Source organism: Lepisosteus oculatus, chromosome 3 (genome assembly GCF_040954835.1).
Source record: "Lepisosteus oculatus isolate fLepOcu1 chromosome 3, fLepOcu1.hap2, whole genome shotgun sequence".
Lineage (NCBI taxonomy): Eukaryota > Metazoa > Chordata > Actinopteri > Semionotiformes > Lepisosteidae > Lepisosteus > Lepisosteus oculatus.
The window spans coordinates 27,217,992-27,245,210 of NC_090698.1; the positions used below are offsets into that span (position 1 = coordinate 27,217,992).

The following is a 27,219-nucleotide window of genomic DNA, read 5'->3' on the forward strand; positions in this document are numbered from 1 at the left end:
AGATTCTCTTTGTAAGATCTGAAATCTTCGCATAAAATCTTAGGAAGTATATGCCAATTGTGAAGATGGAAAAAAAATGTGAAGATGGAAGTTTACTTTTCTAAGCACTGTTTACCCCCAACACTAAAAACGATGTAGCATTTTTAAATAAAAATGCACTTATGACATTTTAAATCCAAGGATTTGAAAATAATTCTAATTTATTATACCAAAATACAACATTCAAAAATCCCAAAAAAGGACCCTATAGCAGTATACAGGTCATCACAGAGCACAAGCCTAAGACTATCACATCACTGGACTGGGAATCCCCAAACGGCAACACTCAATTGACAGAGCTCCACTGAGGCAGGCTTGGCACATGCCAAAACTGCTACAGCTTTTGGCAAACAGCAGCTCCTGCACAGAGGCTGCAGGCTTGTAGCAATGTCACTGAGAGATGGGCCGTTCTAGAAATGGCAATGAGACACGTGCCATTCTAGCAATGTCACTACAAGATATGCCATGCTAGCAATGTCATTCAGAGACATGCCATGAAAGGTGGGCATGCTGGAAAAGCAAGTCTTGTGCAATCCCAAGTTAAAAAGAGTGCCATTATAGTGACCAGCACTAGGTTCTGGAGCAATATGCTGTCCAAAAAAACTGCCACACTGCAAGCAGAGGTTTTGTATCCAGTCGACATTGCACATCGACATCGCACCACAGCGGCTGCCAGGCGTCCACTATACTCAGGAACACTCCTTTCGCAAAGCAGGGCTGTGTACACTATCCTCCGGATGCCCTTTATTCTCCAGCAAGGGTGCCATAGTCATACAACTCTGTCCTCTATGCAAAGTTTACCTCTTTTGCGTTTTTCCCTGTCCCTTGGTCAAAGACACCAAGGTCTTTCCAAACTGCAGTTGCACTGGTTCATTTGATTTTTATTTCACAAAAGGCTGTGGGAGACAAGGGCTAGACAAACAACCCATCTGCGCAGCCGATACCCTGTCTTGTTTTTAGAAAGGGTTGGATGAGATCCCCTGAAGAATTAACCACTCACAACCGAATGGCCAAATGCCTCCTTTCTTTTTCTAATCATTCTTATCTGCTTAAGCACACGAGGGAGTCACTGCTACAGACATGAGCCTTAAAACAATTGATGCTTCTAAAGTGGGTGGGTACATCATAAAATAAGGACAAAAAGAAGCTGGAGGACTGAAGCTATGAATCACTACTTTGTGGGACCAGCCATTTTTTATGAACGGTGGGTTTATGGGGTCTGTACTACCAGCTGGGTTTTCAACAGAACTGCCTAAGCCATAACAAACCAAGTGTTTCTGGTTCTTCAGTTCAATGTGCTGTGACTCCCTTCCCACCAGGATAAAGCACTATCTGTAACAAACAATTCAGGGCCTGAATTTAAATCCTCTGAAGGAATCTGTGTCTGCAGACAGGGATAATCCTGACAGGGATTAGATTCGCACAGCAGGAAAAAGGGAGTAATTTCCTGATCTATTTAAATTGAAATGTCATCCCTTGTAAAACTGTGGCTCTAACATTCTGAAGGAAGCATTTAAATGGCTGAACTGTGGTTTAGATGTTAAAACCTATCACTAAAGTAATTGTAGAATCACCTTGTATCTACAGGAGGAAGTTTAGAATGATCAGGTTCATTAACCATTATGAAGTGCCTAAAAGCTTTATTAGCAAACAATAACATTAGATTAATTCAAGAAGCGTGTTGGAGAAAATTACACATATCAAACGTAACAAAAACAATGTAATAATATTAATTCTTAGAATATAAAAAAACATTTTGAATGTGGAAATGTTTCCTTTAAATGTTAAACTTCTTATACACCAACTAAAGCATTACCAATTAATTTACATAACTCCCAATGTGACTCATTTTTATAATGTATTTACTAGACAAATACTTGTGGGCAAAAATATTTCATTCAAAGTGACTGTAGCCAAGTGTCAATCAAATATGTTTTTCTGGTTCCAGGAGTTCAATAACCTTTGAATGGAATCTGCCCTGACGTTTTTAATCAATTGTGGTTAAAAAAAAAATGCCATTATGTAGCTTGATACATCAATACTGTGCATGTATACATTCCTCAAGCTGGTATTACAGTATGTCTTGCAAGACTGAAGTCATTACAATATGTAGCCCACACTGCAGTAAAACAATAAAGCATCAGTTCTCTACTGCAGAGGTTCACAGTTCTGGTTCTAGAGGACCACACACCTGCTAGTTTTCATACCAGCCACACTTAAATATCTCATTTAAACCTTAATAGAACTAATAAGGATCTGGATTGGAAAATGTCCCATTTTGGCTTCTACTCAAAAGAGACTTTATTTGCCTTATGAAATGCAGTTGTTTACAGGTAAACTCCTACATGTATAAGAGCTGAAAACCGCCAAACAGTTTAGACCATTTACATTTTTGAGTCTATCTAGGGTTCAAGTATACCTGAGAGCCCAGCTGGACTAGAAACCAGCAGTTTCCGGCCTCTGGGTCCAGGATTGGGTCCTCTGCTGATCCGTACCACTGAGGTGCGGCTAAAACACCGCTTTAGTTGTTTCTGGAAGCTGTTTTCATTTTTCAAGATCCAGAAAATCTTGTATACAGAATTATTCTCTATTTCAGAGTTTCATAGGTTTGTTCAGAATCTTTTCTGAAATATTCACACAGAACGCAACATCCATCTTGTACAGAACACAAATGCAAGGGTTCCACGACACTATGTCGGTGGTACCTCAAGCTATAGAATACTTACCTTCAACACACAAGACTGCTCATCCTGTTTGGGGGGAGAAGCCAGTCAAGAACTGGGCTTTTATAAACTATTTTATATTTTATAAGCTATGCAGCTTTCTGGATGTTGAAATCACATTGACGGCACTCTGTTGTGCTCTTAAATAAAGTTTGTATGTCGTCTGCAGCTCCTCATCTACAGAGTGACTGTACTTGTAAGGACGTTGTGTTTTATTGGAAGTCGCTCAAGTAAGAATGGATCCTGAGGGTCACATGAAGAGTCCTTTTTTTGTTTTGGCCTTTTTTGAGCCAGTGGAAGGAAATTTGGATCCTCTTGGTGCTTCAAACCATTCGGGTACCTTTCTCTTTGCCGGCTGGATGGCACCCTGGAAACACAAATTAAATCATTCCAGGATGTTTTGTTAATTAAATTGTTAAATAAAGTTCTCTAGTGACTGGTTAAAGCTATCAAATTCATTAAGTTCTATATATACTATAAAGTTAACAAATTTATAATTTAAGACATTTTTAAGATAAACGGATCAACATAATACCTCCTAAACACCTGGTAGATCAGAAAGGTACTTTTTTGTTTAGAACTTTTGAAAGAAACAAAACCCCCAAAAATATTTTCAGAATTAATATAATCATAGCTTTCTTGGACACAAGCTGGCTAAAACAAACCATCAGAACTGAAAAGAACTCCTTGATGAAAATACAGTTTTCATTACCATAGCCTCCTGATTAAAGGTAATATTTCCCTGGTAATATTAGGAGAAGGTCATTTCACTGCCAGGCACAGACCCCTATCAATACAGACTCGTAACCCCCTATACAGCCTTTCCTTACTCGTTCACTCTGAAGGGGCTGTCTTATTGAAGACAACCATGAAGTCAGATAGAGCATCAAAACTCCTTAACCAGAAAAAAGTTCACTGCGGAAACAAATGACTCACGAAATGACTCACATCTTCACATTACTTGCTGCCACAAGAGTGTAAATAGTCATACTGCTTCATGTGAGGTTGCAGGGCATCTGTGATCTGACAGGTGTAAAGGACCTAGCTAGCACACTGAAGGAAGCGATGTAGGCCGAAGGTGCTGCCGAGCGCCCGAGCCCGGGAGGATGAAAAATCACCATGGTGACTTGCTACGCGGTCCTTCAGATCGGGGGAACTACCCAGTGGGATCACCCCATTGAGATTCACCACCGCGCTGCTGAGCTGCCAGCCTCTATCTCAGCCTTCCAAAAACAGAAAAACGTCAAGGAGGTACAGGAGGCCCGGTTCATCGGATTACAATCTATCATGACGTCGCCTAAGCCCATTTATCGGTTTCTTCAAATTTCATTTCACAAGAATGACTTTTTTTTTTCCTTTTCCAATCCATCTGCTGCTAACCCTTTTGTGACCTCACCAAGTGCTCTCAAGAAAAAGCCACTCTGGAGCTATTTAGCAAGGCACGCTAATGCAAACTTATTGATCTGCTGGATACTATGAATAGGCAAGTAGAATAGCCATAAACATAACCTGTGCTCCTTCCAAGGGAAAAAAAAAATGGTGAATGGATTTTGGAAAGACGGGAAGAGATTATCAGTGTCAAATTAGAATTTTGACTACCGGTCGGGAAATCTTGTTTGCTGAGGGCTTACAAAAGGGAAATAAACCGCTAAACTATCAGAGGTCAAAGAAAATCCAAATACAGATAAACTTGGTTCTTAACAAAAACAATCTACACTTTTATCTGTCAAACATCCTTTGAATTAATCTGATGATGTTTGGAAAGTATGTGAGTTTTTAGTAGACAGCATTTTTTTTTTAAGAGTCTCTCAATTTTCTTTCTGAATGTGAAGGGCATCACCACAAAGTCAAGCATCCCCGATATAAAGGCAACTGTTAAACCTGAAATTGTTCCTGCTCGTGGTGTAAAAGACGCATACAGAACAACATGAATTCCAGTCTGATTTTTAAAACTAATGATTTTCTTAAAATATATTTCAAATTTCAAGAAGTCTAGAATTCTCTTTCTAATGTTGAGAGTCAAGCTTCAGAAATGAACAGCAGATGCAAACTCTTTATATCATGATAAAATGCTAAGTATTTTAGAGATCATAGCTCTTAAGCATCAACCCATATTCATAATTAAGGCCAAAACATAACTGCTGTCTTTGCCATCATTTCCTAATTTTTCTATGTATCCTGGTGATGACTGTTATTTTGATGAACATATTTTCTTGTGCATGCTTTTGAAATGACTTTCTTTCTCAGCAATAAACTGTCTAACATGCCATTTCATTTCAGAATAGAACTATTCATTACCATAGTGGCTCCATGGTGCATAACAAAATGATAATACAACCTTATAAATTAAGCCCATGACTTTATGCATATTCTGTAGAATCAGTCAACCATGACCTGTTATTTAATGCCTCTTCTTCTTACTAAAACATCACATGTTGGTTACGGATGGCTGTGGACTATCTGAATGGCTGTGGTCACACAGAGAGGAGAGATGAATAATGCTAAGTGTACCCAAATGAGTAGGTATTTCAAGCATATGAAGAAGAAAATTAAAATATCTCCTCTTTGTGCATTAAGGAGAAAAGCAAATCACAATGGAGGTAGTGCTGGGATTGAGGAAACTAACACACCTCACCATTCAGATAGCAGAAAGGCTAAAGAATTATGAGCAAATGTTGGAGGACAATAAGGACTGGTACAAATCTGAATTTTCGATGGAACAAGAAGTTAATTTGTTTCTACTACAGGTATCCATTTTTTTAGGATGGAAGAATAAGAACTTCACATAACTTCATATTTAGATGTGTGCTGTTACATTATTATTACCTCATATAAAGAAAATATATTTATAGTTTAAGAAAAGAAACTCTAGTGAAATTTTAATATGCACACAAGGTAACTTTCTGAAATGCACACAAATACCATAGTGATGTATAAGTAAGACGGGAATTACAGGATTGAGTTCTGACTATGCATTGTTCTGTCCTTGGTTAGAACAGCCTAAAAGATTCAAGACAAAAGTTTTTTTTTTATCAAACCAAAGCTAATTCTTGCACAGGATAGACAGAGCAGGGAAATTTACTCTGGTAGACCCCAGCCCAGCTGGGGCTGAAGTAATGCTGGGATTCCTAATACAATATAGGAAACAAAGTACATGATCGGAATTAACTGGAATAAGTTATTTTGGCACCTGAGCAGGAAAAATGAAATCTTTTTGTAGATATCAGAATGAGAATTATGATTCCTCCTAGACATCTCAGATTTCAGTGTCTCCCCAGGATAACATGGAGGTTTTCAATTTCCTGCATCACAGAGTGTTAAATAGTTAACAACGGACTGGTGACCCTACAGTCGGAATAAAAAAAATGTTCTCTGTCTCGATGACAAAAACATAAACGGGGCTTCGGAGGGGCTGTGGATTCACTAGTTCTGTCTCACTAAGCCCATGGCTCTTTGTGATTTGGTTTCTTATTTACTTTGACCTCTGGCCCCCCAATCCTCTCTTAAGATCGATCCCTTCCTGGCTGCCCTCTCTAACGAGATGAGCAGGCTGGCTTAGCCAGGGGCTGCCCTACATCTGGCACCTGCTTCGACTGACAGAGGACTGGCCCAGGCCAGCAGCTGTGACTGAGACCTTAATTTAGAGCCTGTGCCCCCCCTCTCCAGTGACCTGGGGTGTCCTTGTCAGAGAGGAGGGTGCGTTTGGGCTCATACACTGCACGAATCAGGTGCTTGCACACCTGCAAACTGGGATGCAATGATACACAGGACACCCCGAGCCATTTCTTGTTAAATAAAAAATACTTTAGCCCCAACCTGTAATAGCCGATCAACACGTCTCTACTTCTAAAACCTAGAAGATTATTTTTATCAGAAAAATGGAGTCTGCACTTCTTATCACTAGAAGGAATTGAGTTCAAGCACACCCACCCCCACTGCAACTAGTAAAAAAACTAGTAAAAAATCCTACATCATCAGCTGTGAGTATCGTAAAGACAATGTAAATATTTTACAAAATAAAGCATAATCTTCCACCCATTTTCTAACTGCTGTTTCCACTTCCGCATCATGGGAGTGCAAGAGCCTATCCCGACAAGCAACATGCACAAGACAGGATACACCCTGGACGGAGCACACACAGAGTCCCAGAGCACAGACACAGTCACGGAGCGCACACAGACTCCCAGACCACAGACGGAGTCACGGAGCGCACACTGAGTCACGGAGCGCACACTGAGTCCCGGAGCACAAACACAGTCACGGAGTGAACACAGAATCACGGAGCGCACACAGGGTCACCGAGCGCACACAGCGTCACCGAGCGCACACAGTCTCACCAGAACCAAGTTTCCCAGAAGCCAGTTAACCTATAGGTACCAGTCTGTTTTTGACTGTGGTAGGAAGCCAGAGCAGCTGGAGACACAGCCCACATGAACACAGGGAAAAAACTGCAAACTCCACACAGATCACACCCCAGGTCCAGAACTGAACCATAGGACACCAGCACTGCGAGGAAGCAATGCTAACCACTGCAACCATTTGCAGTTGGTATCCTCACTACAAACAGGACCAGAATTGTTCTGTACTGTGTCATCAAAACTGTACAACAAGCTTAATAAGGATGAAGGTTTTGCATCTCAGATTATTATTTAAGCTTTGCCCCTATTTTTTTTGTTCTAAATTTAAAAAAGAAGCAAAAAGCAGCATACAGTATTTACAATATGCAGTGGAACAGATCCTGTCCAGCACGCAGGTGTCCTCTTTTCCTCGGGTCTAGTAATTCTATCCAATTTCGGGAATTCAACCTGCATCTTAAACATTTTACTAACAGAACAAAATTACAAAGGAAAAGCAATTTCAGATTTCTTCCCATTTGCACTATCATTTATATACAGTATATACTATATAAAGAGCTCCAGTAAAACTGCATCACAAAAAGCTGAAAAATAAAAATATTTTATGCAAACTTGAAAATAATCTTATGCCTCACTTTGACATGTACATTTTAAGTGTAGACAAAAAAACAATTAAGTAAGAAACATTATTTTGAATATTTGTTGTGCAATGTAATGAATTACACTGGATGAGTAACATTAGACTGAAAATCCTAGGAACCCAGAAGAAGGACGGGTCATTGGGGATTTGTGTGACTTTTTTACTTTAACAACTAAGGATTCTTCCCCCTTTTGTTAAAAATGACATACATTCTATACAGTACAATTGAAACTAACATTATATACATGTATGGCATAAATGGGAGCAACAGGTCTTCTAGAAATAGACTGCAAAATCAAACACAGTGGCTTTATTTGAAGGAGACTGGAATTTTATCCATTTAAACAAGACATGCTAGACTATGAAAACCTAATGGAAAGGTCGCTGCTGGAATACAAAAGCCAAAAAAACAAAAGCCATTATGTTCTTTTAATGGTACCAGCCGTTAAACACATTAATAAATATGCTACTACATTTTCTTTCCACCGCAAAGAATATTAAATACATGGTTAATTCTCATTTCTTTTACTTCTGTATGTTACAGTATACAGAAAATGAAGAGAGAGAATGTATCAGGGCCCTACCACAAAATATCTAAAGAATCATATGAATATGATCTGTCCTCTGAGGCCAATTATATCTGCCTCTTTACAATAAGCCAAGAAAATCTGTAATGTTATGTAGACTGAAAAAAAGCCCTCACTAGCTGTTCCGCTAGCTGTAATTCAGTTCATGTGACTTAAACCTTTGTCAACTGTATTGTAAAACTGCTAATAAAATTCAGAATGTTCATTTGTTGCCTTCAAGTCCTATGTGCCAAACGATAAGAATACAACCTGAAAAAGCTCCAGGTTGATATTTGTCTTACAATTGCAAAGAAATTGTTTATCACAGAACCTGTACTTCTAAGTTACCACAGAAATGAGGAAAAAGCCAGATATTTAGTCTCTTTTCAGATTCATTAGAAGCTTAAGGTATAGTGGTAGGCTTCTTTGAGCATAGGCAGTTTGACACTGAACAATACATTTTTTTATTTCAGGAGATTTGTCAATTTAGAGATTATGCTTACAAACCATGAATTATTAAACTGCAAACCAAGAAAACGAATTCTTCCATTGCACAGTTCTCTACCAATACATGGAATGAAGTTATGAAGTTATCGGTTATTTATGAACTGTAAAAATGACAAGGTCTCTCTTGAGAAAGGACTATTACATTTTCACAATAACAGCATGTAATAAAAAAAACGGTTACAGCAATATATTACACGGTATTCTCTTTAGTGATCTTGTGCTGAAGACTGGTTTTCTGATGCTGGTTACCTGAATGTTCTGTGCTCATATAGCAGAACAACACTAAGAAAATGGAAAAGGGTAAGAATCCCTAACTCGCCTTAAGAAGCCACTTTTAAAGGCACTACATAAAATAAAATACAGTTTATTATTAACTCAACGAACTGACAATATCTTTCCATAGCAGTTGCAATGTCCAAACAAACTGCTTTCCTTTCCTCAGTGTTGTCTTTCTTCCTCAACACAGATGAATGTTAAAACATTAACTTTCACTGTCTTTGTCAAGATATGAGGTCAGAATTGCAAGCTTCATCTATTTTCTCCAGGCAGTACAGAGCACTTCTCAATTTAAGAAAAAAATAGCGGCATTTGATTTCTGCCTGAAGAAAATAGATAAAGCCGACAGTTTGTGCCAATTTTTTTTTAATCCCCCAGTCAACCCCATCTGTTTGATATCTCCAATGTGTGCAGGTTACCATAAACACTGGAAACCGCTGATGCTGTAACTCCACTTTGCATCAAGAGAAACATCCATCCATACTCACCACTTCATCCAATTCAGAGTCACAGGGGAGTCAGAGTCTCTTGGCAAGCAATGGGCACAAAGCAGGGTATAACCTGTATCCATCTCAGGACACACACACAGACACAGACATGCACATATTCACACCAGAACCAACACCCCAGGTCCACAATTGAACCCAGAGCCCCAGTGGTGACAGGAAAAGATGCTAACCACTGCTCCACTGTGACCCCCCTAAGAGAAACAACAGAGAATATTTCCCCACAAATTGCCTTGTCACCTACAGCTGCAATCAACAAATAATCTTCCATTTGTGAAAACCCATTTATTTGTTGGCTACTGTTATGCCAGCTGTATTAAAGCCATAATGGAAGTTAATATTTTGTTTTCTCGGGTGGGTAGTTGAGAGTGACCTGTTGCTCGTGGATTCTATTTTGATTGCTGACAGTTGTAAATAATATAAATTTGGATAATATGAGACAAGGATTTTTACCCCAAAATCAAAATGTCCTAACTAGATTTAAAACATGAAGAAACGTGTCCAGGAAAACATTGGTCACTTCCAATTTACAAAACATCTCTTTAATAGCAAATTGGGAAAATCCTAGCAATACAAGATCAGACAGGTATGTTTGTGCAATATTTCTCAGGATGAAGAGAGGTGCATGATCAATGTTTTCACCACACATTGTCAAATGTAGCAGTGAAGTGTCTTATCAATCTTAAAACATGTACTCAGAACTTGAAAATTAAACTTCTTACAACCTCTTTAGAATTGATATGCTGCATGCTAGCTCAGAGGATAAACCATAATCCGAAGGATTAGCATTTGTATTTTCCTATTTGTCACAGTACACTGCAGATACTCTTAGTCAATGCTGCACTCCTGCCTTCTTCAGTGTTTACCGTGGAATTACAGACCATCAGCCACTCAAATCATATTAAACGGAGCTTAGCTTTTTGTAAAAACAAAGGCTGGAGGATACAAGCATTCGATCGTAATGGATACACAACAGGAGGACTGTGAAGGTTATAATGCCAAAAAAATAAAAAACGGGCACGAGACAAGGCTGTAGAAAGAAGATTAAAAATATTCATCATTATTTTTAAGGCAGTGCTTACCCTTCAATGGTGTTTAACAGATTGCCGTGGTATCTTTATTAATTTATATTTCATATTATTTTCATGTTAAATGTCAAAGAAGACAAACTGGTTCCTTTATTCAAATGCTTATTCTTTCCCAATGGATGGGGCTATTTTAGATCTGTAAGAGTGTTGATGTTATTCAGAGATGTCAGATAAGCACAATAAAAATAATCAAGTCAATAACAGGCGTTGGCAATAATGGGGCAGTGGTGGCAGTAATATCATTGCTGTCTCATCGCGCTGGGATTCTTGGTTCAATTCTAGACCTGGGGTGCAATCTGGAATTTGTTTGTTGTTCCCCTGTTTACGTTGGGGTCCCCTCTCTGTGCTCTGGTTTTCTCCCACAAACAAAAGACATGCTGGGAGGTTAATTGGCTTCTGGAAAAATTGGCTGTGGTGTGAGTGTGTGTGTCTGTGTCTGCCCTGTGACGGAGTGGTTTCCCATATAGGCTGTATCCCTCTTTGTGCCCGTTGTTTCCCCGAAATAGGCTCCAGCTCCCCCACAACCCTGTATTGGATAAAACAGTTAGAAAATGGAAAAAGTGCTTTACCCAACAGAGTAATGCTCTATTGCTGTACCGGATACTGTGGTACACTGTAATAACACTGTATGGGATACATTACCATGTACAATGCTATATCCAATAAATCATTTAATATGGTAAAAGAAACACAACCGGTGAAGGAACGGCAAAATCACTGCACTGCCTCCATGAGATCTTAGGCGGACCGTGTCTGGCCCTTTTTTTTTTCCTTTGCCAACAAGGATGGCAGCAGCACATACCTTAGGTGGCGAGTCTCTGAAGAGCTCTTGTGTGTCTTCGTCCAGCTGCTCCTGGTTCCAGGAGGCCATGCTGAGTGCAAGGTTGTTCTTCATGGCTCTCGGTGCTGCATCACACTCTGAACCGAAGGAGGCGGCAGTGTCCCGAGGGCTCATGCTCACCTGCGAGAAACAATCGACAAAATCAGCATCCTTCATGGCAAACCTAAAACACACATTAATGTGGGACAATTTGGTCCTTCATTATGTATATCTATAATAATAATAATAATAATGATAATAATAATAATAATAATTACACTTATATTGTGTTTTTCTGGGCACTCCACTTAAAGCGCTTTACAAGTAATGGGGACTCCCCTCCACCACCACCACCAATGTGCAGCCCCACCTGGATGATGTGACGGCAGCCATAGTGCACCAGTACACTCACCACACATCAGCTATCAGTAGCGAGGATAATCCATATCCATGAAGGAAGTTGATAGATGGGGATTATTAGGAGGCCATGATTGGTAGGGCCCAATGAGAAATTTGGCCAGGACAGGGTTACACCCCTACACTTTTCGAGAAACACCCTGGGAATTTTAATGACCACAGAGAGTCAGGACTAGGGTAAGTGCCTGCCATTGGCCCCACTTACACCTCTTCTAGCAGCAACCATAGCTTTCCCAGGAAAGGAGGTCTCTCATCCAAGCACTGACCAGGCTCACACCTGCTGAGCTTCAGTGGGCTGCCTGTAGTGAGTTGCAGGGTGACATGGCTGCTGGCTGCAGATTGTAAATGTTCCTTGTTGACCAGTTCTGTCACATTATATTCTTCTTCCTTTTTTCCTATTTTTAGACATTTGTTAGAAGTTGTGTATGGCCTTAGGAAATTAAGGCCCATCTCACACTTTTTCAACAGAGAATAAAATCTAATGTAATGTTGTATGTAATAACAAAACTATTTTTTTACTATTTGTTTTGAAGTTTTCTGTCAAGGGACTAAGAAAGTGAGACGGGGTAAGACAAACACCTCATACTGCATTATAAAACGAGATTTCGTTCTAAAAAGTACTGCTTTAGTATTACTAGAGATTACCTCAACTTCAGGCATGGGAATTTCACTAAGCAGCTCATCCTCAATCTCCAAATCATCCATCTTCACTGAAGTCTCAGAAGAATGGGGTCGTGATGTCTTTTTCTTTACAGGCTTCTCCTAAATGAGAACTGGCATTTAAACTACTGCATTTACACTGGACGTGTTCGTCACTCAAGACAAGACTTGTCCCTGCCCATCTTAACTTGCAAAAATGGTACCGTCTACCAACACCCTCAAAAGTACTGACCCATCTGGCCTCTGGGTCTATACGTATGGCCATCAGAAAATACATTTAAATTCTGAAGTAAGAATAAAAGATGCAGTAAGAGTAATATGTTGTTACTTTCACCAGGTTTTCTGAGCACAGCTAGATTATAAATTGTTACTTACTAACATCATATCAGATATGGGTGTTTCATATCGATGTGGTTTAGATTCAGTAGGTGCCTGAGATGTATCCCTGTCAATTTGATATCTTTGCTTACAACGGATGCCCACACTCCCTGGAAACAACACTCCTGGTGCTTAGCAGTCTGATCCATGTAAGGTTTTATTTTCTGCACCTTCCTCATGAGCTAAAAACAGATCCTGCTACAGTATATTTCCCAATTAACCATATTGAGGAGGTATTTTAAATGACAGACACGAACTTAAAATACCAATGAGTAGTCCAATTAATTTTGATCTTTAATGTATCCACGTGACGAAACACAAAATACAATGACGAAATGTAATAGTCACAATAAGCAGAAGGAAGGGACATTCAAGGCATGAAATTTAAGAAGATATCTGTAACTGAAACACACCTACAAAAAATGGAAATAGCAACCTAGTCCTTTTCAAAAATAAAGTAACGCAAAGTGTCAATTTTGCAATGTACTTAAAAATACAGAGTGACTTCCTAAGGGGATTTTAAAGTGTTTTGGTGATAGAGATCCTTGGGCTGAAGCAATCTCATTTCCATAGAAACATACTATCTTAACCATCATTGTGTGTATTTCCGTCCGATAAACCCTGGCTCACATGTTAGCCCCCATTCGCCCCTAGACTGAGCCATATTGGGGGACATAACACGATCATCAGAAACTTTTGTTACACAGAGTTATGTGGGAGTCTAAACCCAGCTATCTAAACATGATGTTGAAGGTTACACCTTGGCTTGGTGTGTGAGCGAATGTGCGTGCCCTGCAGTGGCCAGACATTTTGTCCAGAACGTATCCTGCCTTGCTAGCTCATCGCGACCCTATATTAGACTATAGATAGATAAATAGGTGGATCTTCTCCACAGTGGTGTAGTGGGTTCGGCACAGTGTGCTTCTGCAAAGCACAGTTAATAGATTTCCAGAGGTATGTTAATTAGACTATATGTAAATGACCTATTGTGTTCAGATTCTCTGCATGTTGCTAACTTAACTTAAGAATGAAGTTTTAAAAAAATCAAATTAGAAAAGTAAAGGAGAAGGTGAAGGAAGACAAGAAGAACATTCATTTTGCAAATGACAGGAGGTCACTCAATCATGCAGCTCATTTGGTTTTCACTAGCTAATTGATTCCATCGAGTGAGCTCTTGAGAGACAGTATGTACTTTGGAAAAAAATGGATACCTTGTTTTTAAAAATATCTTATCAAGAAGATGTTTGTCCATTTTATAAACCTATTCATGAAAATTGGAAACGAGGGAATGGTGATATCATGTAATATGTGATCAATGCGTTGTAAGGTACTACTGTTTAAATTAAAATAAGAATTAAATATGCAACTACCAGACATTTGAACTAAAATGACATGATCAGGACATTAAGCTGAGGTTGGATGTAATTAGCAGCTCTTTGCATTTAAAGACAAAATACTGAAGCATTGGCAGATTTGTGTTGCCAAGGAATAATTTGTGGTAAAAGTGCTTTCTTTAATGGCACTCTGCTGCCCTCTTCTGTTTGTATATCTTAAGCACTTTTTCTGTGGAAAAGCAGTTTTTGTCATTTTCTTGAAGGGTTGTATGCAGTTTATTTGATGCATCTCTTAAACTGTTCTATTATTTCTTTATATCCCTTATATTTATGTGATTTTCTAGTTTTATTAAAATTCCTCAAATTCCATTCTCAACTTAGCCCTGCTTATATTTTTTTATTAAAAAATGGTAATTTGTATTACTTCCCTAACCCTTTCCCTCTGCTGCTGTCTCAAGTCTGTATCACAGAAAACAAGATGTGGGCATGTTAGTAGGGGAGTGAAGAGATACTTCACTATTTATGTTTCACTTCAATCCCTCATAGGATCAGGGTTTTGAAATTGTTTGAAAAAACAAGTGCCCAAGCAAATAACTGATACTGATTTCTAAATTTCAAGTGAAAAAAAGACATTTTACATTGAACTATCACAACCGGGTGTATTCCATCCTATATAGCATGGCTACTAGACATTTCTGTTCATTTTGATGCAGCTCTTGGGCTGTGATATACTGTAAGGGTTAGGGTTAGTCTACAAGGTTTGCTGTATAATATTAACCAAGGGTCTTCAACCCTGGCCTGGAGTTCCCCAGTCCAGTCATTCTCACCCAAAAGCATTTTTTTAGAGTCTATGAACAGGGTGTTTGTTATGTGCCGAGGTGTTTATTCCAATGTTCTTCAAATTACTCATGTTAAAAAATCAGATGCTTAATTGAACACAGTTAATTGTTCATGATTTACTGGCTGCCTTTAAAACATGCTGGATCAGGACTCTCCAAGACCAGGGGTACCACAAAGTGGAGAGAATGGAGTGAAGAGGGCAGTTCATGAATGGATGTTCAACTGCTGTGTAAGATATTATCCACAAGTAAGAGAGGTCACTCTGCGCTGAGACTGAAATGAATGTAAAATCTCTAGTTGGATGAAATGGGTTGCCTGTACAACAGTGGACCAGTGGGAACACACACCTTTGTCTCTATCCACTCCAGCTGTTTGCTGCAGGGGGTGGGACTCGGTTTCAGTCCTGAGCACGCAGCCCTCTCTGGTCCACAGTCTCCTTCCTTCTGCAGTAAGGCCACCGTCAGACTAATAAGGAAAGTGTCAATTTCCTCGGGGACCAAATTTCTGATTGCCTTAAAATTGCTGACATCTGAAAACAAAACAAATATTAAGGATGGGGCGCACCCACTCACAATTATGCAGAAGCTTATATAGTTAAATTGGCCTTTTGATAGATGAAAAGAGCATCATATGGGAATGCCATGTTTTTTTACATATTCATTGCAAATTACATGTAATGTGTTGCATGTACAAACAAACCAAAAGGAAGCATATTTCTATGAGCTATGAAAATACATACACAATGGCTCTGAGACGGTGATGTTACAATTATCTTTCTAATCATTCCAAACTTAAACAAAATAATGCCATTTGTAGATGTGATTCTGCTGTCACACAATTGCTTGAATTAACGCAGGAAACTGCTTGGCTTTAAAACCAGAACATGATGCGCCCAAAGCAATGACACACCATACAACCTACAACCTGTAAACAGCCTTTTTTAGTTTTGCTCAATCATGTAGATCATTTAGGTAAAATTTCTTCACATATCACACACTCTATGAAAAACTAAGGAAATATATTCAAAAACTGTAAATGCATGTGTGGAATTTGGGCACAAAATCTGATTTAGCTAAATTCAAGAGAAAGAGTCAATAGCATTAACTTCATTCAGATATAACACCTAATTGAAGAATAGATAACTGTTATCATGGCAATTAATTTAAGCATAGAAGGGACCACAGAAATACGATATGAACAACAAACAGTCCACTAATCGCACCGGCGTTCACAAACATTTCTAATGCTGACGCCTTTCTTCTTTCAACAAAGCATGCTGGGTTCACAAGAGAATCTTTGAAGTGTAATTACAACCTTCACTGCAGACCAAAAATACATAAAAGATTCTTTTTAATCTAATGAATTAAATAAAATAAAGAAAGGATCTGAGCTGGCCTGTCCTGATATCCTGAAATGAATTCAAGTGCTTCCTGGTTGAAGTGAAGAGAAGACACAGGCAGAACATAAGAATGGTTACAAATGAGAAAATGAGACTGGGACCGATTAGTAGCTAATTTATTCCAGCCGTTTCTTGAAAGAATCCACGGTATCAGCATCAACAACGTGGCTGGGTGGCTTGTTTCACACTTTCACGCCCCTTAAGCCTCAGAAAGTACCTGGCTACTGCTCTGTGGGCTGATTCCCGTGCAGCAAGTGAAAATGAACGACATTCAGCAAAATCTGTTTCATTCTCTCACTGGAAATAAAACTTTATTTCTATTATTGTTCTGATTCATTTTAATGTACTGTTATTATTTTAGCAAAATTGTAAACTTCAGTATGAAGCCTTAGTTCTTGTTAGGTTTATGGGAATATCCAATGCACTGCATTACACATATATATATATACTGTATACTGTATTCTTTTTAGATACTAAGACCTCACTGGTGTCAGGGTACCTGAGTTGATGGGGGGATCTGTGATGATATTGGTGATAACCCTCCTGGTGTGAGCAGTGAGCCCAGCTCTGTCCATGTCCAGGGGGCATCCTGCCTTCACTGCCTGCAGGAGGTGGGAGCCCACCACAGCCAGCGGCAGACCCCTGCTGTTAGACACTTTTGTCTGCAAACACAACACACCACTGCATCAGCACAGAGCGCTCAGGCACACGAGAATAAAGGCAAAAAAAACACAGTGCTGCAGTTATTCACCTGTCGGAAGGCACCTTTCTTTTATGGGCTAAGGACCAATGCTGTGGTCATTCTTAAACATTACACCCATCCATAGACATAAAAACAATCAAGTGTAAATGTTTGCACTGAGGGCTGTAGTCATTATTGTTAGTAAGAGCATAAGCTATTAGCACTGATCACTAGGAAAGGCGTCTAATGTGATCATTTAGTGAAAATGCCTTTTTAATGTGATGAGTCTAATCATGTGGTGCTCCCAGGCTCCAGTTCTAACTGATCCAGGCTTCCCCTGCCTGCACCGTAGTCCCATTCATCAAAGCAAGTAGGTGTGGTATTCTTGAAGGGAATTAACCTTTCTTTTAGCCTGTGATACACTCTTACTGCCACTTCAAAACACAATTGCACACTTGTTTTTTTAAAATGTGAGACACTCAGGTTTCTCAAACCTAGATGAACTTCACTCAACCTGCGCTGCTGTGATACAAACGGCTTACCAAGCTCATTTTCTCCTCCTGGAAAAGTCTGTATGTGATATCAACACTGTCAGACAGCGCAGCACAGGCAGGCCTCACTCCTGAATTCACCCTTTCCGGACAAGAAGGAGTGCTGGATAACATGTTTACCTAGGAAGGAAAGAAACAAGGATTGAGTCTGACCACACAGGTTATAGTTTTCAATGCAGAAACTCTTAATTTCATTGGCCTTTTTTATCAAATGCAGTCTATAAAGTAACACAATGTAGCCCGGGGGTTTTAACTGGTAGGAAAGCCTTCAAAGGACATGAAAAACAATCTGATCATCACATGAACCCACTTCTGCACAATTCCAAAAAAGCTGAATAACCCCATTCTTTAAAAAGATTTAGGTAATTGTTCTGCAACACAAATATAGGATGCACATCATATTCTTTCAAGCCTTTATTTTCAGTACCTGGAGGCCATTTGAACAGCAGAACTTGCTGACGATTTCCAGAAGTGGAGCCAGCATGCTGGACTTTGCCTCTGACACCCCATCGACCATCTTCAGATTTTCAACTGTAGTAGGCCTGAGGGAAGAGTCAAGACAGCCTTGCTTAAAATACAGTAAAATAGCATTTTTATAAAATGGATAGGCGGCCGAGTTCACTCCAAAAAAAAAAAGATTTTCCAGAAAACCCGATATTGTATTGTTCACCCCTTGGATGACAGTAAAATATGCAAAGACATTATTTGGAAAACAAAGCATGTAGGTTTGTGTTTTTCCATCATTAACAAACAGGCAGCTATTTACTACATACAAATGTATACCTTATATGCATAATCACAGTAAATGATTTTCTACATTATTGTGGCACTAGAGAAGTCAGAGAACAGTGATAGGTCAAATGGTATGACACAGTGCAGGACCAGACAGAAAAACAAAGAGGAAGCAGCAAACAATTAAATGGTTTCTATGAGCAAAGAAACAAGTAAAGGATTATTCCACGGTGAAAAGATTAGAAAAGAAACAACGTTTCGGCTGTGGAGCCTTCTTCAGGTGTCGCTGTGAAGAGACGGAATTCTTGTTTACTGAGGAGAAGGGGAAAGTAGCCCAGGAGGAGGAGGAATGACAAAGAGATCTAGAAAAAAATTTAAAGGAAGGCATATTGGATGAAGTATTTCAAGTAGATAGCTGCATCAGCATGCGTAGGCTGCACAGGACCAAGTAAAGGTTTATTCCATGCTGAAAAGAGAAGAAAAGGAACACGGCTGTGGAGCCTTCTTTGGGTGTGAGTCAACTATCTCCCCATCCGGGAATTGAACCAACTCCTTCTATGAGCAAATATTCCCTGTCCCGAGTGGTGGATCCAGTGTTGTATTCACTGATTATTTTGCTTGCCTCTTCACCTGCATCCAAACAATGTCATATGTAGTAGGAAACGGTAATTATGTAAAATGTATAGCTCATTTTTGGAATTCATGGGAAATCTGTTGATTACTGAGCAAGAGAACATGTGTTCAGGTAAGCACTTGTGGTTGAAAGGGGGAAGCCACAGAATGCCTATCAATCAGTTTATTCCCCAGTCTCCTCAATCTGTCAGTTTGTCATCACTCAGAAACAAACTTCAGGCAAATAGGAAATGGGGTAAATTCCTTCACAGAGCTTTGTTACCTCTGTTCCCTAAGAGTGGCAAACCACAGCCTCAAAAGAGTTTGGACTTTAAGCATTTTTTCATTTTCTTTTTAATGATGTTTTCCTGCACAACTGCTTCTTCACGTGCTTCAGATAGATTTATAACATACCGTATCTTTGCCATGTCGAGGAGTATCTTGTTAGTGGCCATTACAGCTGGAGGAATATCCTTCTCAGTGGCCAGCTTCTGTCGCCCCGCCACCAGCTTGCTATACAGCACTCCCTTCCAAACAGCAAGAGAGTTCCCGTCGTTTAGTAACATGGCATTTCAGACTCAAGGTTCGGTTCTTTGATTTATTCATAATACGTGCAGTTTATAATGTGTTTTTACTTACTGTGGTGAAGTTTTTGACTCTACAGAAACTCTCAAGGGTGTTAAAATTTAAATAAAGCAGTATTTTAGTTAGATCTAAATTAATTTTACTTTCATGAGATCAGCAGAAGCAAAGTAGGAGACACTTAAATTGAGTTCTCTGTATTCGATTCAACATCACTCTAGAGTGAAACAGAAGATGAAAAATGTATCAACTCTCTGTAATAAGAAATGTTAGTTATTTTAACTAGCATAATTTTACAGTGAAAATCAGAAAATTAAAAACTGTGTTTTCAAGCTGCTGGGCCCTAGACCAACTGCCTTAAGCAGAACCTCAGACTTACAAAAGCAGCTAACCTGTTATGGTATCCACTAAGTGGGTCATAGAGTACTGTCATTCAGAGAATGATAACACTTCACCAGGACTTATCAAGTACTGTACATGCTCTAACAACACCTACATCATCCTGGTAGGTGTTCGCCAAAAAAAAAAGGGATTTAATTTTCATGACTGCTTTGCACTCTCTGCTACCCTCACCAGCATAAGCAGCTTTCAGATAGTGGAGGAATGAACTTTTTGCACTCCCTTTTTAATCTGGCGGCCTTCCTTTCCCACTCCCCTGCGGCATTCTTAGCCTTAAGAATGCTCCTATTTCTCACATGGGAATCAGGATGCTTGATTAGGAGCACAACCAGACAGGCGTTATGAAATTGGATCAGTTCAAAATAAGGTGGCATTGCTTTTCAAGCTAAGATGATTTAAACCTTATTGCTCTGTACAGATAACAATTACACAGCCCATATGTATGACTTAAAAGGGACCTCTGATATACAACAGTGGGCTCTTCTAGCATTACAAACTGTGTGGAACTCGGTGTTTCCCTGTGTCCTTTTCTGTATTCATTAAAGACACAACCCTGCTTCTGACCACCTCCATTTCCATACACACCGCTCTTTCGCTAATGCCCAGTGCTAAGCACCCTTTAATTAATCACAACACTCTTAACTAATGTGAGATTTTAGTATAAATGCAACAAAACTAAACTGATGAAGCAATATCTATAGCAACACTGTTAGCTACATATGTTCTCCAACTCGGCCGAATACAACATCACTATAGACATCTGAAAAACATACGTGCTGCATCTTGAATGACCTTCTAGCACCACTTAAACATGCTGTTAGTCTCCTCCTCCTCCTTACCTGAAGTTCCAGATCTCGGGGGGAAACAGGAGGTGCGTGGGATGGCAAAGAGACATTACTGGGATGCTGGAGTGACAAGGAAATCTGTGGCCTTAAGCAAAAAAAGCACACAAGATACAGCTGGACCTCTAACATATTAAAGAGAGAAGCACACATACTGTACAAGAATATTCAATTCAAAATAACTCTATTTTTTTAGTAACCTCATTTAATAAGCATCTACATCTTACACTTCCGATTAATGTTACTGTTAAAAAATAAATGTTATAATGTTGCTCACTGACTCACTGGATATAATGGATAGGTCTACACTACATAGCTGTTTTATCACTTGCAAAATGTACATACTTTTTTACTTTTACCATATTTTCATCTGGTATATACCATATGATTGACTAAAGTGTTGCTTAATACCTTGTAGTTGCAGAGCTTACAGTGCTGGGACATTTTCTGCTGTCAGCCGGAGAAAATCTGGAAGCTGGTGATTTCTGTGAGGGAAAAGAAACGTTTCACATGAGTTCCAGAAGATCTTTCGCTTTCAGCTAAAATCTCGTCTCTTATACAACATTCCTGAAGCTTTTGATGCATAACTTAGAACAGAGATGAGTGGTGACTGTGGCCACGCTCACCTGTAGTGCCACTGTTGGCTGCCTGGCTGATGAAAAAGACGTGGTAGGTGAAGACATCTGATGTGACCTGCAACCATAAAGGACACCATTCCATCACCATAGCAGTACAAGTCACAACAATACATTTAAAAAACAAAATTTTAACAGTGCAACTGTATTTAATTCTGGATCCTCAGGAAATCTGCATAGCTATTGGAAAATGTTCTTCTACTGTTTGCTATAAAAGAGTCTTATACACCTTCTGTAACAGTAACAAAGGATTAGAAAATAATGCTCTCACATTATTAATGTGTTCTCTTTATTAATGTTGGTTAGAGAATTTCACTTTTCTAAAAAGGGAGAACAGGAGAGATACACAGGCATAGTAAGTGTTGAGAGCGAATACACAGTGCATAAAATTCAACAAGAGATGGCAGATTGATCTGTCTGGGAAGCATAAAACATCTATGACAGAGGCAGTTTTACATTTGTCTGGAAACCAGCTGCCTGACTGTGAAAAGATTTCCCTTGTGGATTTTTTCTTCAACATTTTACGTGTACGATTTAAAGGTGGTTTTTAATTAAACAGTTCTAATTAAAACTTCTCACTCTAGCTTATTAAATATTTTGAGAATTTTTTCAACCTACTGAAAATGCACAAAGAGAAGTTTAGCATCTGTTCTGCTTGGCCACTCTTTAAGCATGGGCAGCATGTTATATGTGAGTGAAGAAGGAAATCATTTACTTTGGCACATTTACGATCCTGGCGTACAGATCGCTGTTTGGCGGAAGCAGAAGAGTTTGTTGCGTCCCACTACTGGCCTTGCTGAGCCATGTCTTGCCCTGCAGGTAACAACAACACCATACAGTATATATATATGCAGATAAAAGAAATACCACATTCAGGTCTGAAGGATTTAGCGAAATACTTTAAACAGATAAAAAAAAATCTCGGATCAAAGAACTGATATACTTTAAATAAGAAGTTGAAACTCTGTTCAAATACAAACATTACAAAGTTTGACTTGGATATGGCCTCCCTGAGCATGAACACAACCCTGGGAATGCAGATGCACAGACCTGATCACCCTCTGGACAGACTGCTGTGGAAGGCTATATCACTCTTCCTGTGCATCTGGCAGCCGTCAAAGGCATTGGTGAGATGGCCTTACAGACTAATGGTCAAGAGAAGTTGGAATTCCAGCACTGTGTGGTTTTGCTTTGTGTCCCATGGTTAAACAGACACTCACAGAATGGTTTGCAGAAACTGAAGAACTGCTGGCTCAAGGACTTTGGTACAGGTTGAATGCTTGCTGCTGAGTGGTACACTGGACAAAGGTGCTCTTGTGGGAATGAATCTCTTTAAATATGTTACACCTTCACCAGCCCACCTGGTTGACTTGAAAATATCTGACTGTCAGTATAATTTTCACGTCTGTCAAGGGCAAAATATCATTCTTTGGCAAAAAAAGCAATCCAATAGTCTTTCTGTCGCCACCTCATATGCCCTCTGTCCCACAGAAGACAGCAATTTCATTTCTCAGCTGTCAATGTTACCCCTGAATGACCTCTGACTATGCAGATCATTTTCAAGCAAATATTTTTTATTTTTTATTTTAATTAATTCAAAATAGTCAATCAATAATTCCACCTATTTATAGAGTTAAATGATATTGTAAAGCTGCACAAAATATGTATTTATTAAAATAATTAATTATTAAAGTTATTTGTCACTCATACATTATTAGGCACTTGACCTACAGTATGTAATCAAGTAATGTGTAGAAGCTGGTATTAACTTTAATATATGTCATACATCATAATGGTATGTATTACTTACAAATGAAATTGAAATTTACAATACAAATTACAAATGAAAAAACATGTAAAAAAAAGCACTTTCTCTGGACCAGATGGCTGTTTGTTGAAGCCGAACATCTCATCATCTCAGTAACGTCTTTCCCAAACTAGCTGCATTCAAATATGCCAATAACAACTAGGTGATCATCATTACTCAGGAGAACGTGGTCATATCCATCATGGTTTTTGCTAACTATATAACTAACACAAGTTGTCATAGTTCAGTTTGTTGTTGTCAGTTTGGAAAAAAACATTTGATCTGACCCTTAAAACATTGTAACATTTTTTGTCCATTTTAAGTGTCAATATCAAATATTTTAAAGGGGAAACATGAAAAGAACAGTGAATCCATTTCTGTTACCATTTCTATTTCTGAACCTCAAAACTGTTGCATTTTTATCGTTTGTCAGTATGTTTCCAAAGGAAACTGATACTTGATTCTCTATAGATAATTTAAATTATTGAGAAACATTTTAATAAAGAAATAGAAAATAAAAGGCTGCTACAGTATGCTCTTGATGTGCATAATAGAGATTGAATTTATGCTTCCTTTTTTAATCATTTTTTAAAAACAGGAATAGAAAATTATAATAAAAACTCTAACTGGGAACCCCGCTGCACTGATGGATGGACTGATGTGACTCTTGCTGTCAACACTAATATCTCACATCTCACTGTTGTACTGAGGCCTGGTGAAGGATGTCCTTAACTGAAGTCTTTAATTTACACCCTCAATCTCACATATAAGATCACCTGAAAGCTTACTTTTTTATTTTACACCTGCCAAAACCTAACCACTAACAGCTAACAGATTTTTTTGGCAACAAATTGCATTCTGCCAGTGTGCTAGGGTTGTTTTTTTTTTTGTCTTTCAATAGGACGTTTTAACTTTGTAAGAATGGCCACCATGGGATAAATCTCTTGCAAATTAAAAAGAATCAGAAAATGTTCACTTCGGATTTAATAATTTCCCTTTTGTATTAAAGGAACAGAAAGCAAGGACTTGCGAGTCGGTTTGTCAGTAATAGCACTTGCTCCAGGTGCAGGTTCAGCTCTGTACAGGAGCGACCCCAAAAGGGGTGAACACCTCCCTCTGACATGTCTGCTTACCTACCTTCACCACAATTTCTAACCAATCCCCCAAACCCAAACCTGAAAAGGCCTCCGGGAGACGTCACTCCTCCAAGCAGCCCTCTGTCTTCTTTTTGTCAGGAGTTGCTTTGATCTTACTGCTTTTACTTCCACAGAAAAAATATAGGACCTGGCAGCTTTTTATAATTATTATATATTGCTGCATAAAGGTATAGCACTGCCATTTACCTTCTTTCTATCCATCAGTTTAAATCAAGGTAAACTCTCAAACAGCAGCAGAAATAAGAAAAAAAAACACAGAAGGACATTTGGATCAACAGTAGCATTAGCAAGTGGCAAATCAAAAAGAAAACAATATGTTGAATAATGCTGATACATTGCTTGTAGTGATTAGGTGCCAAGTTACTTAAAATCCAGAACAAAATGTAATAAAAGGTCAAATGAAAACAAATTAACTGACAATCATGGCATGCTTAAAGCTGGTAATCCTGTAAAAATTGCCTTTTTACTGTTTAAATGGCCTGCAGGTCTGTTTTAATTGCAGAGCTAACAGGGTTCTACATTTTCATGAAAATTGTTGGTTTTTTCATGATTTCTTAACTCAAAAAATGCAGCTTCTTGACTAAATGTATATGATTTACAACTGCATAATCTGAATGTACTTTTTTCTTCTGCATTTCCAGAACTTGAACACATCTTTATGTGGTTATAAAAGGTTTTGTACTACGTAAATGTTATGGGGAAAAAGCACCAATGGCTTACATTATCTAGACAGCAAGTTAATTTAATGTCACAATGGTGGAGCCCGAGAATGGAAAAGGACTACAGTCAAGTCTATTTCTTCTCCCCAGCTAGGAAAGAAGAGGAGTTTGTAATTAGCGAAGCATACCTTCGGAGTGAGACTACAGATGGTGGCGAACCTGTTCTGACCAGAGTCTTCCTTCATGTACTGTTCGGAGATGAGCTGTCTGGCCAGGGCTTTCCACCAGGTATCCGGAATGTTTTTCCCAGAGCCAAACAGGCAATGCTTGCGGAATCGGTCTGGTAACCGCTGGGAATGCTGATTCATAACAGACACAAGATGCATTTTAAACACATGTGATGAGTTGGTAATGCAACCATTATGCTATTGGCAGATGCTCTTTTCTCTGGGACACAACTGCCAAACCAATGTCTCAGTATGGTGAACAGAACTCACTGTGGTGCCAGAGATACCATACTTAGGGTACAACATTAAATTGAAATCCTGAACGCTTGGTTATTAAAGATCTCCCAACAGCATTTATAAGAGGAGGAGTGTTAATCCGGGTGTCCTGCCTAAATTCCAGTCTGTGCTTGGCATAATCCAGATGGCATAAAAGATTCCCTTTAATTCCAAATTTTTACTTCTCTGCCTGATCTGCTGTGTACTGGGGCTGCAGATGCATAATGAATGCCACACATCATCCACTATATACTGTAAATACACTTAATTACTAATTAAAAATTAATGCTTTTAGCAAAACTGCTTGCTGGGCAATAGTGGGAATAAAAAAAATAAACAAAGTATATACGTTAATTTATACATTCTACTAGATTCTTATACAGAGATACACTGTAAGAGGTATATGAAGCAAATCAGTACTCAGCAGGGGGAAGGAACACTGATTAGGAAACAATTCAAGATCATAAGAAATTGAAAATAAGTGATCATTCAAGTTTAAGGAGGCTACTACACATTTTCAAGTATAATGGGTTTGTTGCACACTACTCAAAATCAAGGCTATCTACTATTTATTCATCTCTATCCCTTAAAAAACAGCTTTGTGTCGACACAGTACTTCGCAGGTGCAAGCAAGTAGACTGAAAGCACTGTCTGCTTCCGGGGATAAGTTAAAGGAATCAAAGCTTTGAAATATGGATGAAAGCAGCATTATAGAGAGGCAATGTCTAAGTGTCTTGCTCTGTGATTGTACACAGGAAATGCTGCAGGAAGTACTCACAGATCCACGGAGGAAAAGGATGGGAACAGAGGTGCCAAACTTTCCTCCCAGAGCACTGACGGCACCCATCAGCTGATGGGCTTCCTTCCCAAAGTCCTGTAGGCTGGGCTCACTGTCTTCTACATCAGAGCTATATACTGACCTGAAAGACACCCCTGCAGAGTGATCCTAATTCCCCCCTTCAATCAAAAACTCAAAGCCAAGCTGGGTGGCACTAGTCTGGAACTAAAATACAACACTTTGAAATACAATACAATACATACAACTGTACAGCAATATCAGATTGAGACAATATGATTAAAGAGGAAGTGCTTAGATTTAAGGTATCTTTGATGTTCAAAGACAAATGACTCTTCGATGAATTAGCTCTGGATTACAAAGGATGCAACAGGGCACCAGCTTAGTACTCACCCTGATCTGCAGTTGTCACAACATTTGCTTGTCCCCATGATGCCAGAGGTGACCTTTCGTAGCTGTCTATCCTCGAAGTGGGACAGGATTAGTCTACATGAAAGATTTTAAAGTATGAACGCAGATGAGAATAGTACACACAGTAACACTTTCTAAAACTCAACAATTCAAACTTTTTGTGGGGAGAACTAATAAGACTATAATTGTGAATTTATACGAGGAATAGCTCCCTGTGTAAAAGTTTTGATTCATTTTAGGTTCCACAAGCTGGAGGTATGAATGCATACAGTATCTGTATGATGAGCAGATGCGATTCTACTC

At 39.0% G+C, this 27,219-nt stretch overlaps 1 protein-coding gene across 1 annotated transcript in view; it reads right to left on the minus strand.

The window, feature by feature from the left end:
* Positions 1–244: 244 nt before the first annotated feature.
* wrn (WRN RecQ like helicase) overlaps positions 245–27,219 on the minus strand; it is a 52,958-nt gene continuing 25,983 nt past the window's right edge. Inside the window, exons 23-37 of the mRNA XM_069187070.1 lie at positions 26,899–26,991; positions 26,488–26,629; positions 25,395–25,565; positions 22,299–22,396; positions 21,575–21,641; positions 21,360–21,433; positions 20,946–21,036; positions 19,540–19,652; positions 18,209–18,323; positions 17,773–17,901; positions 17,048–17,210; positions 15,497–15,678; positions 12,583–12,699; positions 11,503–11,661; positions 245–3,129 (exon numbers count right to left, since the gene is read on the minus strand). Coding sequence (XP_069043171.1) covers positions 3,013–3,129; positions 11,503–11,661; positions 12,583–12,699; positions 15,497–15,678; positions 17,048–17,210; positions 17,773–17,901; positions 18,209–18,323; positions 19,540–19,652; positions 20,946–21,036; positions 21,360–21,433; positions 21,575–21,641; positions 22,299–22,396; positions 25,395–25,565; positions 26,488–26,629; positions 26,899–26,991 — 1,831 coding nt within the window. The 3' untranslated portion in view covers positions 245–3,012. The remainder of the gene's footprint in view (positions 3,130–11,502; positions 11,662–12,582; positions 12,700–15,496; positions 15,679–17,047; positions 17,211–17,772; positions 17,902–18,208; positions 18,324–19,539; positions 19,653–20,945; positions 21,037–21,359; positions 21,434–21,574; positions 21,642–22,298; positions 22,397–25,394; positions 25,566–26,487; positions 26,630–26,898; positions 26,992–27,219) is intronic.